This window comes from Condylura cristata, unplaced genomic scaffold (assembly GCF_000260355.1).
Source record: "Condylura cristata isolate star-nosed mole 26May11 unplaced genomic scaffold, ConCri1.0 scaffold00002, whole genome shotgun sequence".
NCBI classification, from domain to species: Eukaryota; Metazoa; Chordata; class Mammalia; order Eulipotyphla; family Talpidae; genus Condylura; species Condylura cristata.
This window is the reverse complement of record NW_004567103.1, coordinates 49,685,441-49,698,197: the sequence shown is the minus strand read 5'-3', so window position 1 is coordinate 49,698,197 and position 12,757 is coordinate 49,685,441. Positions and strand designations below refer to the sequence as shown.

The 12,757-nt window shown below is 34.7% G+C and overlaps 1 protein-coding gene across 1 annotated transcript in view; it reads right to left on the bottom strand.

The window, feature by feature from the left end:
• The window catches only part of GALNT3 (polypeptide N-acetylgalactosaminyltransferase 3), a 21,828-nt gene that overhangs the window by 1,975 nt on the left and 7,096 nt on the right, over positions 1-12,757 (bottom strand). Inside the window, exons 3-9 of the mRNA XM_012724868.1 lie at positions 11,065-11,214; positions 10,034-10,268; positions 9,484-9,601; positions 7,662-7,862; positions 5,610-5,741; positions 5,279-5,380; positions 280-432 (exon numbers count right to left, since the gene is read on the bottom strand). Coding sequence (XP_012580322.1) covers positions 280-432; positions 5,279-5,380; positions 5,610-5,741; positions 7,662-7,862; positions 9,484-9,601; positions 10,034-10,268; positions 11,065-11,214 — 1,091 coding nt within the window. The remainder of the gene's footprint in view (positions 1-279; positions 433-5,278; positions 5,381-5,609; positions 5,742-7,661; positions 7,863-9,483; positions 9,602-10,033; positions 10,269-11,064; positions 11,215-12,757) is intronic.

Here is a 12,757-nt window from a genome sequence, read left to right as displayed (position 1 = left end):
AAAAAAAAAAAAAGACAAATATGGGCAACTATTATTAATAATTCATAGAAGTGATTATCTGCATAAATCTATGCTTTAAGCGACTTTATAATGATTTTGCTCTTAGGAGTATTTAATTCATAATGCATTCTTTTTTATCATGTTGGGAGACACAAAGCTAAAGATAAAAGCAAAGAAATTCTAACATTAATATATTGTGTTTCATGCATTTTCCCAGATAAATATTGAGAGCTAATTAAAATAATTACAGAAAAGGGCGAATTAACTATACTGAAGTACCTTCTGGATCTCCCATATCTGTTCTCCAATGGCCACTGTCTTGTGACCTTTGTAAGTACATGTCTTCAGTTGAACGGGACCTTGAACAGCATGGAGACATAGTTCCTTCTGGATGTTATGCCGAATTTCACGTTGAACAGAATACTCAAAGTACTACAAAAGGAAGAATGTGATTACTGACAAAAGCACCAGCTAGGCTTGTTGTGTATAATGGAACAATTCTTTTTTAAAACAGCAATGCAGGCATCCCTGGTGGTGCAGGAGTTAAAGTCTCAGTGCTATTCAGCTATTTTTAGCCACTGCTGTCTGAGTTTCATCCCAGCTAGGGAGGTGACCTACAGGGAGCATCAGACCTCCCCCATCTTACCCACTGCTCCCCTCAGCCTTGTCTTTCAGTAAATTTGCCCGTTTGCTCCCTACTTTGTCTCTGGTGAATCCTCTCACCCCACCCCTTCCCTTTGGCCTACACCTCAATTCCTGTATGCATAAATAAAAATAAATCTTTTTTTTTTTTTTTAAAGCAGCAACTTGCTGAATGATATGCCATGTCTATTTCAATAAAATAATATGTTTTAGGCCCTCGCTGGTGGCTCAGCCCATTTGAGTGCGCTGCACTGAGAATCTAAGCCAAGCTGTGGCTGTTGCAGTGTGAGCTCAATCCCTGCCCTACAGGTGATCCACACGGCACAACAGACCTCTCCAGTCTCGCCCACTGCTCCCCTCAGCAGTATGCTTTGTCATTATGCCTGTTCTGCTTCACACTCTGTTTCTGGTGAATCCTCTCACAGCCCCTGCACTACTGGCCTGTACCCCATTTCTGTATGCATAAGTAAATAAAATCTTTAAAAAGGTAATGTATTTTAAAAATAGGTATCAAAAAGATATACTGAATTTTTACCATAAAATACTATAATCTCTCCAACTTAAACTCACAGGCAGGTTGATAATGAAGAATGTATTGTCGTTTTTTTCCCAACCAGACATTGGAAGTTATCAGGTAGATGGAGAATGACAACTACTCCAGTATCTGGAAATTGTAGTAAGCACACTAATTCCCTCTTACTCCCTACAAGTATTCTTTCTCTCTTATTCATCTCATTTAGTTTCATTTAACCCAGAAATATTTAAACTGGGTATTTTTCATGGCTTAGTCTGCTCACTTGTAAAATGGGTAATTTAATATCTACTACCCCAGAGGGGTATGATGACAAATGGACTAATATAGGTAAGATACTTAAAACAATAACTGGTACATGGGAAATAATCAGTATATTTTAGTTATTGTTGCTATTATTGACACTACTTCCTCCCCCTGCATCCATTATTTAGTCTCTTAGCATGACTGAATTTTCCTCTAAAATGCTACCATCCCACATGTCCTGACTTTTGTGTTCTCAATTCTCTTGCTGAGGTCCTCAGGATCTCTACTATAACAACTCCCATAACCTCTAGTTTCTGTTCATATAAGCCAACCCATTCTGCTCCAGTTAGACTTTTATAACAATTGATTTGATTCCTCTTCCTCTCCTTCCTCAGTGAGTCACAACATTTGCTAAGATAAAGTCAACATTCCTAATTGGTACATGAAGTCTTTCATATTCAATGTCTCGTCAGCCATTGCCTAAATTTTATCCTATCCTCCTTTTACACATTTCTACCAAGGGAGAACAAACTTACCCATGACTCTAAGACTTTGAGTCTCTGTGCTCCATTTAGAATATCCTGGTCCTTCTCTGTCTAGCTAACTGCTTTTCATTTTTTAAAACCAACTCAATTTTACCTTCCTTTGGTTTTGCCTGAATTTGGTCTAAAGCACAAAATTATATTCTTCAGGTTCTCATAGTCAATCAAAGACAACATTTCTAGCATTCTACTGAAACTATGTATGTAGCTAGTTATCTTCCCCACAAACCAAAACTAGGTAATGTATCTAGTAATAACATCCATTACAAATAAAATATTTGATGGTGCTGATATACTAATGATATGTAGTAAGATCTTGTTATAGGCTAGGCAGGAACTGTTCTAAGCCTCTGATGTGTACTCAAGTAGACATATCACAAACAGCTTAATTCACAGAATCATATATCATGACCTCCCCTGGTTTTAGTCTCACCCTTCATTTATCTCTTTCAACAAATAAAATATCAGTCATTTTTATAACTGACAATCCTTCATAGGGAGACACTGGAGGAAAACAGGTTTAGATCATGAAAACTTCTCTCAAGCCACACAGCTCTAAAAAAGGTGAACCTCTGGATTGCAGAGATGGTAAGAAAGGGTATCGATTATTTTACTTCCATTTTTTTTAAGAAGTGATTAAAAGGGAAATTATAAGGAGTATAAAATAGTTGAAAATATTTGGGTGACAAAGAAGAATATGTAATTTGCAAGCTACGAACATTGGAGATATATTAATTCAGAACTAGGACAAATACCCTTAAAGAGAAAGCAGAAAAAGCAAAGCAGTAAGAGTTATTAAGCAATAGTGCCTTAAGCTTCAGTGTCATCAGTCCCTTAGCCAATTTAGTGACATCATCAAAATACTTATTTTTTTGACATGGCATACACAGATCCTGTTACAGTGGAGCTTTATGGTATAAGAGCTTTATTATGTAGTCAAAATAATAGAAAAAGAGCATGGGGGAAAGTCAGGTTATATGGTCTCCCAGAAATATTGAGCACTCAAGGAAATAATCTTTGCAATGTAGTTTAAATTCACTGTTTGATTGCAATAAAAGTAAAGGAAATAAACGAAAATAAAATCAAAGGCTATGTGTTAGAGAAGGCAGTTATCTGCTGAAAATATTGACCTTTAGAAAATATGATTCTTCTGCTCAAAACCTCTCATGGCTTCTGTCACACTCAGAATTTAGTACAAGCTCATTAATGAAGCCTGCAAAGCCTCCCATGACCAGGTTTGACTACATTTCTCAGCCCTCTTCCTGGACCCCTGTGCTTCAGTCACACTGGCTCTCCGCTTGCTCTGTGTACCTGCCCCTGGCACTTTGCCGCCCCTGCCTAGACGGTTTCCTCTTGGCACATGCTTCTCCTCTCAACTCCTTCACCTCTACTGCAACAGCACCTTCTCAAAGAAGTCCTTCTGAACTCCTAAAATAACCACCTCCCACATACACATTATCCCCTGTCCAGCTTAATTTGTATTCATACCCCAAATCACATATGTATATTTTCCTTTCCTTCTACAAGAAAAGATCATCAGGCTCAAGAACTTTGTCTTTTTCAATGCTTAATGGTATAAGTTACACTGCAGGGCCTGAACAAATATTTGTTGAAAGAATATATGAATCACTTCTCCATTGCAAACTTTCTGAAAGCAACTATAGTCTATTTATGATGGAAAAATGATTTTACAGATAAAACTAAAATCTACATGGCAATAGCAGAAAAACAGAATAAAATAATGTATAAAATATACCAACTTTTACAATAAACTACAATAATGTTAGAGGAAGTTTGAGATAAATTCATTAATATTTTCCTTTAATATAAGAGTTTTAGAAATAAGGCAATGTTTCCCTAATGCTGTCTGGTATTATTTCTAAAAGAATGGAAATATTTAAAAATATAAATAGGGAAAAGAAAAATTCTAACTTGGCATATACAAACATGCATGTATATATGCCTGTGTGTATGTGTGTATATATACATATATACACATATACACACACATACCTTCACAGGTATATATGGATGTAGCTATAGGTATGTGTGCATATATTATATGTGTGGAGTATATGTGTGTCCACCCAATTTCAAAATTTTAACTTAAACATAGAACAGAATAACCTTTCAGCATCTGCTAGGTTGATTGGGTTAGATGAATAAAGAATAGAACTTGAGTAAGTTGAGGCTAATGGATAGGAAGAAACATGGAGGAGTATGGATTAGGAGCTACATTCATCCTTTCTTCTAACTACCAGAAGTCCCATCCTGCCAAAATAAGAGATCATGATTAGTTAATTCAGGACACATCCTCCATACACATCCTGGACACTACTTCACCAAGATACCTGCAATTCTCAGGGAAAAAAAAAGACATGCCAGCTCCTCATTCCATTCTCATTTCCACATGCTACTTCACAGGTTCCTAAATAACTTCCAAAAAATGTTATCATTGCCAGAAAGCTGTATGACAGCCAGTATGATGCAGATGCCTTCCTGCAGACCTGGCGAGCACCCTGAGTGCTTTACCCTAGATGCCTATCACTGACTGTAACTGCAGGTTTGGAACCATAGACTTCCTGATGGAACTGGAATATACATTGCTTGTACCTGGTATGCAAGGGCCACCCAATGCATTTGTTGAATGAACAAGTGAGAGAGTATATTACTTTCAAGAGATAACTTGTAGAAGGCAAGGAAGCAATAAAAAAAAAAAAAAACAACCTGGAAATAATATTTTAATACATGCTCCAGACAAAGTAGGCTAAATAGTGAAATTTGATGCTATGCAGTTGTAATTTGTGAAAGAGTAGGAAAATGTAGAGATGCCACCCATCAAGGAGAATCAAGCACAGCAGATAGCTTTTAAGAACACACTGAAATAATACTATTGACCCACGAAAGCAAAAATAATGTAGGATTTTTTTTTTTGGTATTAACACTTGATACAATTGCTACTAAATCCTGTTAAATATATCCTTTTTGTATAATGTTTTAAAATTATCATCCCAACAGACACCCAATTTCAAAGATCCTCATAGAAGATCTAATATTTTAATTCCAAACAGCATTCTTCTACTATTTTTTTCATTTGCCTCTACTAAGTTGGTAAGCAACTGCAAATAGTTTTTAGAATTAGAGTAAAAAAATCAAAGTATATAACAACTTTGATATCAATTGTCAAACAATCTAAACACATTCCACATACAGCTTATCTGAATATAAAACTATCTAAGGATATTTCTAAAATATGGAACAATGTGTGTGTTTCTTAGTGCTAATGAGAAGTCAGGATTTTTAATGCATTGCTCACCTGGTTTCCTCCAAGTCCATGACATGTGTATAAAATTAATGGCCTGCCTCCTTGATTATTTTCTCCAACATCCAGACATAGAGGTTGACCAATGCTTTTAATCTAAAGGAAAATTTTCAAGTTATAAGCAAAAAAATTTTAATTTACATGGCTTATATATATTTTTTTTAGTCGCTTATATATTTTTTCAATTTATTTCAGGAAGCAGTATTAATAATAAAGTAAACTCTCAAAAGCAATAAACCAGAAAGTATTTCAACAATTTTTCATGAACCACATAAATGTTGGTGGCAAAAGTATACTAAGCAAAAAGGAACAGGAAAATACTCACATATCCAGATATAACAGGATTAAGGTCTGGCACATACACTTCTGGATAAATATTGTTCAGATACCATGTAAAATTTTTACATTGAAGGCGGTGTTTTATTTCAAATCTTTTTGAGAGATCACCAAATGATTTCTGGAGGAAGATGAAAAATGAAGGGAATGCTTAATCAAAAAAGCACTCATAAAATACTTCAAATGCTATCTGTATTTATTATATCATTAAAAAAAAAAACCAGCACTAAAGTGCAAGATGCAATTTAACTGCTTTTACCACTCTTTCAGGCAACAAGTATGTCTGCCTGCTCATTTCTGGCTTCAAGGAAACCAAGTACTAATGGCCTGCTGACATAGGGCTCTTTCATTCTTCCTTTTACCCAAGCCTTCCCCATAGAAAAAAGAAATGATAATGAGACCATCCAAAATTGAGCCCAATTTTATACTTCAAAGAGATCTGTAAAGCAAGGTGTGAGAAATCAGGTATCGAGTAACAGTGCCAATATCTCATGTAATTTCTTTCTCTTCTCTAGTCAAAACCACAAAAACACAACATAGTTGGGAATAATATTTTTTGGTCTAATTAAATGTATTTACTTTAAAGAAGTATTCTATTTACTTAAGTAAAATAAATTTATGTAAAGCATACTTACCCTCAAAAAGTATCCTAACAACAATATATTAGTAGAAATAGGCAATTTTTAAATCAGTGCATTCAATTTTCCTTTATTTAAGGAATTAATTTTTAAAAAGCATTATTAACCTTAAAATATACTTGGTCTAAAGGCAACATTTTAAAGAAATATATCATATGTGATACCTAAGTATATGGAAAGCTTATCATTTCAACTAAGGTAAATATTTTTTTATGCCAACTTTAATGCCGTAAACCCAGGTATTTAGCAAAAGTATGAAACTTTAGAGGACATCTGGCCAGACTGTGCATTTTACCACATAGACCTATTTGCCCTGTGGTAAAAGACAGGGGTTTGCTGGCTCACTTACCCTTTTTACCCTTTGAGAGTGGAAAAAACTATGAGCTGCATTTATCACCGCTTTCCTCCTTCTCCAAGAACCCTGCATAGTACACAATCTGCCCAATTTGTTTTGGTGACCATAGGTAAAATGATAGTGATCTAACCCAGTTTTGCTCTGCCTTTGTACCTTACTGACAAGTTATAGTGAGACAGTAGAGAGCAAAGAAAAGGCAGTGGAAAGAAGGAAGCAGGAAGTCCATCCTGACTTCCTTTGTGACAGTCAAAATGCTGACGCCCTTTAATGCAATTATATGCCTCAGCACTGTGACTTACAAAGAGTTGGATGTCATTCCCTGAACAGGTTGCAAAGGTCACTGAGAAGCACTGATTCATGTGAGTAGTAGAACCAGAACTTAAAAGAGGAAAAGAAGGGCCTTGAGAATCTCAGTTCATTCTTCTGCACATTCTGACATTGCTTTTCTCTCCAGTTCAAATAGTCAGTTAGTACTTTAATTTAGGAGTTAATATATTACCTAAAGCCAATTAAAAGTTCCACTTAATCCTATTTTTCCAGAGTACCCTATTGAACCAAGGCAGTAACAAAAACTCTCTTCCATATTTAAAAAGATAAAATAGAATGCCTAAATTAAAAAAAAAAAAGAACTGTTTACTGGGGTTTTCCTAAAAAAAAAAAATAAGCTGACATTAATAAAAGTTATGAATTTTAGAGCTAAAAAAAAAGTTTCAAATATAACATTTTTTATATTTATGCATACAAGAACTGGGATGTAGGCCAGACAGAAGTGCAGCAGGTAAGAGGACTGACCAGAGACAGAGTGGGGAGCAGAACAGGCAAATCTACTTACTACACTGCTGAGGGGAGCAGTGGGTGAGAAAGACAGGTCTGCTGTGCCATGTGTGGCTTAGCTACCAGTCCTGGGATTGAACTGGGGATCAAACTCAGGCCTCAGTGGCCCAAATATAACTTTTTTTTAATGCTTTGTACTTGGGTTAATTCAAATAAGTAAAAGGATATGTGAACCTAGCATGCACTTTTTTTTTATCTTTTAGCTCTAACTTACTTGTTTAACAATTTTTGCTGCATCTGTGTTTCTCCTATAAAATATTTTCTTATAGTCATCCATCCAGACTTCTGCAAGGCGAACTTGGTTTCGAGCAATCACCTGAGTGCCTTTTGGAAAGGTATGAGGGCTTTTGCTGCGAAAAACATGTCCAACAACAGAGCAAGGCATAATCTCCAACTGCCCACCACATTGCCATACCTGATAATTAATGATATTTGTTTAAATTTACAGTATTTTGGTAAAGTCAAAGTGTCACTTTTTTAAGTTCACCTTAAGATAACAATTAAAAAAAACCACAGAAATGATTTATTATAACTTAAAAATTAGTCTCTGTCCCCTGACAACTCAACTTAAATTCTTAAATATGAGAATGGTTTAACTAATAGGTACAACCATTAAGGATAACAAAAGCCTATTTTTCAGAAATCAACTTAACAAAATAGTGATTCCAGATCTTTCATAAAGAGGAAGTAAAAAATTTATTTTCTTTTACAAACAAGTATGTAGCTCTCTAATATACATAAAGAACAAAGGTTCTTCTGCCTTCCACTTCTATCTTCTTATACAACTTGAATGATTACTTCACTTGAGCAACAAGGCTCTCATGTCCATAGAATGAATTAACAATCTTGGACTAAGTGTCTCAGACTCTATTGCTTACAAATTCAATTTTTAATCAAGAAAATGATTCCAGGTAGTCACTATTATCAAAGTACAATCTATTAAGCTTGTGAAGTAATTTGTCGTTAGGAGAAATTCAACCCTATTTGAAACTTATCTGTTCTTATCACACACACACAAAAAATTTGTATCTATGTTTGTATATGATGTAGACTCAGTTTATTATGGTGACCATTTCATAATATATATAAATATCAAATAAGCATGCTCTCTATTGGATACTAATGTTATATGTCAATTATAACAAAATAAAAATAACTTATTTGCATCAATTTCTAAAAAATGCCATATCATTAACATCTATTCTCTTAAATATCTTGATAATCTATTCTGCCATAATCACTAAGCAGAACATCTAAAATGAAATCATATTGAATAGTATGTGCTAATGTAAGAAAAAGTAATCTTATTTCTCTTTTTTTGAACAAATGAGTAAATTCAGGAATATGTTCACTTAAAAAAACTGTATTTGAGATCTAGCATGCATTAGGGTTGGGAACACTGAAATGAATAAAACAAGACTCTTGAAGCAATTCAAATCTGGCTAAGATCGCCACTGCCATTATGTAATGTAGTCAGGGCCAAAACTTAAGTCTTCTAACCTCTGGTTCAGTTATTTTTCTACTACATTTCAGCCTAATGAATGAAAAATGACAAAAACACTATTAAAAATGAACTCATGAAATCAAATAGGTACATGTGGAATCCATCGTAAGCCTTTGTTTTATTTTTCATATTAAGTTTTAATATGTATTGGGGGAAGGTTCATTTAATCCAAAGAGTTAAGTCCAATGTTCTTTAAAATTATATATAAATGTTTTTCCATTCTGAATCCCTTGATAATCAACTCATTTCCTGAAGCACTAGATTTAATTATATTTATCTTGGCTGGAATTCAGTTGCTACAAGTGTATTAATTGGTGTTACTGCCTGGACACAGGCATTTAACTGACTCTTCTGGTTACATTGAATTGACAGCAACAAATGAATGTACTAAGCTACATTTTAAAAAGAAATGTCCTTATACCAAATGTTCTAACAAGTAAATTTTAGAATACCAAATAGGAAGACTACACCCATCCATGATAATCTGTATCAGCCCAGTTGGAACATATTTGGTCAACCTTCATAAACTTACTCTGAAAGACATTTCTATATTTTCACCTCCCCAGATTTCCATCTCTTCATCATAAGTTCCAATGTATTCAAAATATTCTTTTGATATGGAAAAAAGGCCTCCTGCAAAAGTAGGTGTTCTGAAAAATAATTTGTTTTCAAATTCTGTTATAAAAACCAAATAAGTAAAAAAAGCATATTTTAAGAGCAACTGCATAGAATTCATAGATACCAGAGTTTCAAAGTTTACACATAGATAAATAAAAATTTAAAATGTTATCTTCAAAGTTGTTTTCTTGAGGGAAACTGTACTTTGTTTTTCCCCAGCGGAGAAAAAGTAATGTACATCTTCTAACAAGCTTAAGTTTCTCTAGTAATGATTATGAGGGAAAAAAAAATAGACTTAACTATTTCCTACTTGATAACATCATGTGTAAACACATAAATAAATGCCTGTTCTATTCTCTACAAAAAGAGTATATGAGTCCTTTATTTTGCTAGCATGCAAGTACTGTAAATAGAAAAAGTACATTCATGGTCAAATACACATAACTTAAACACAATCAACTTACTTAATCGGGTAAGTTTCATCTTTCCTTCTTTGCTTCTCATGATCAGGGAGTGATTCCCAGCCAAATGAAAGGCTCCAGTCAAAATTTCCACGATTATGGTTACTTCCATAAGGAGAAGGTTTGTTGAATTCAAAAGTGTTCATATCAATGGATGCAATATCTGGACTCACAACAGCTGTGTAGTTCTCAGCTATTCTGGCCAATAAAGGCTCTAGCCAGCCATAAAAACATTCACCTGGTAAGAATACAATTTTAGTTAATTCAGTGAAAACACTGAGGATTTTTTTTTCCTTATATTTTTTTGGAAAAGGGTTTACAGAGAAATGAGAATAACAAAGTTATTTTGTGACCATTTATGTAGGGGAGGTTTTGTTAAAGTTTCCTGTGATGAGATGGAGTAGGGTGAAAAAAGTAAGTAAGATTCAGCATTGAACATGGATCAAAAACAGTTTTTTGCTGTTGGAGGTCCATACCACTGGCCCCAAAGCATTCTGAGTTGCTTAAAATTTGTTTTCCAGAGTAAAGTATACTGGGGAAAGACATTTAGCATAACTTAGCATAAGAAGTAGTATTTGAAGATTTGGAGGCTAGGACAGGAAATGCTCAATAAGAAAAATATGGCATTAAAAGCATACCAGGACAAAAGTTAAAGATACGACTGGTAACAAAGCTTTCATTCATTTTAAAGTATAAGAATTAAGAACAATAAGGCAACACTTTTTTTTTTTTTTTTTTAAGAGAATGAGCATCTGAAAAAAATCCTAGGCTAGGATAACTTGCTGAGGAAACGGATCACTGGTGGGCATAAAGTTGAGGAAACTTCAAACCTCAAGGAGGTAAGAACTCTATAAATGAAAGTAAATTTGTATGTAGAGCTGGGCGCTGCTTGGGCTGTCATTGTTATGACCACCAGTTAAAAATGATGTCAAAGAAAATGCAATTAGGCATTTAAAGAACAGACTTCCTTACCTTTTAAATTAAAGGGGAGGGGAAGGGAAATGTTACAACTGTGTCTATATATAAATACTTACAGTGTGCATCTAAAAATGTGAGCGTTTCAGCTGTTGCTACTGTTGCTCCTAGCAACCGTGCAGTAATCAGACCTTTTCTTTCTCTTTGTCTGACTATTTTTACTATAGAAAATTGTTTTATATATTCCTCTAGTTTACCATGTAAGTACTCTGTAAGAAAAAATATCAGGATTAATTCCTCTTAAGTTTGTTTTCAAAAGTAACATATAAAAGTTAATAAAGAAACCTCAGGGCCAGGATCCCTCCACACTTTTAATCTTAACAGTTGTACACATTCTTTCTTCCATTAAGATGAAAATCTTAGCCTCTGTATTTCTATCACACAAAACATTTAATAAACACTTATCCTGTACATGTCATCTCAACAAATGGTGTATGTGGGGAAAGTGGGGGACTTTAAATAGTCCTGGTAGACACCAGGACTTAAAAAGACTAAAAATTCTAAGAAAATTAACTAACTGGGTAAAACAAATTGAATTTTGGCCAAAAAGATATTTGATACTTTTTAAAACTAGCTTTTGAAAATTTTAATTTATTTTTTAAGTTTAAGCATGGAAATATAAAGAAAAATGCCAGATATCAAAAGACTCCTGATATTATCAGTGATAAAATAATCTAAAACCAAATTGTTGAGAAAAGATGAATAGGAATGTGCAGGGCTACAGCAGTTTGGGAACAGTTTTACAGAATCATCAGAAAATTTTTGAAAGCTTGGGCGTCTCTCAACAGAATTTTTTCCAGTAAAAATTATGAAAGAGGCCCTCCCTGGTGGCTCAGTGGGTTAAAGCACGGCCCAAAGAAGCTTAAACCACTTCCACATGAGTTCGATTCCCGCCTGCCCTGGAGGTGACCACATGGCATGGCAGACCTCTCCTGACCCGCCCACTGCTCCCTCAGCAGTGTACTTCGTGGATCTGCCTGTTCTGCTCCCCACTCTGTCTCTGGTGAAGCCTCTCACCCTCCGCATCTTAAACCACTTCCACATGAGTTCGATTCCCGCCTGCCCTGGAGGTGACCACATGGCATGGCAGACCTCTCCTGACCCGCCCACTGCTCCCCTCAGCAGTGTACTTCGTGGATCTGCCTGTTCTGCTCCCCACTCTGTCTCTGGTGAAGCCTCTCACCCTCCGCATCTCTGGCCTGTACCCCAGTTCTGTACGAATAAATAAAAAAAAAATTATGAAAGAAAGGACCATGTAAACCAAAAATGAAGCACAGACAAAATCTTAGTAAAGACTGATTAAGGTATGCAATATTCTAAGTTGGATGAATTTTTTAAAAGTTAAAAGCAAGAATTAAGACAGTAGGTAAAAGAAAACACATTAATCAAGTTATTTAAGAGCTGTTCATATTTTCAACAACTTGAATATGTTTGTTTTTTTTTTTAATCATTAAATTCTTGATTCCTTGTTGAGTATATGATGTTGAGAATGTCAATAAATGTCCTGGAGTAGATGTTTGCTTCTGCTAGAATTTAGAAGCAAATACAGATAACTTTTCCTTCATCTGTGTTATGTTTTTTCATTTCTCCAGTGGTGCAGAAAAGAGTTTGCTTATTTAAAGTTTAAACATTCATTAAGGAAGTGGGAGTCCAGGAACAAATTTTGTAGAAAAATAAATCTTTCTAAACATATCTTCTGAGTACCTCAGAATTAATCCCCTAAAAGAACTAATGGCTCAGTAAAATACATCT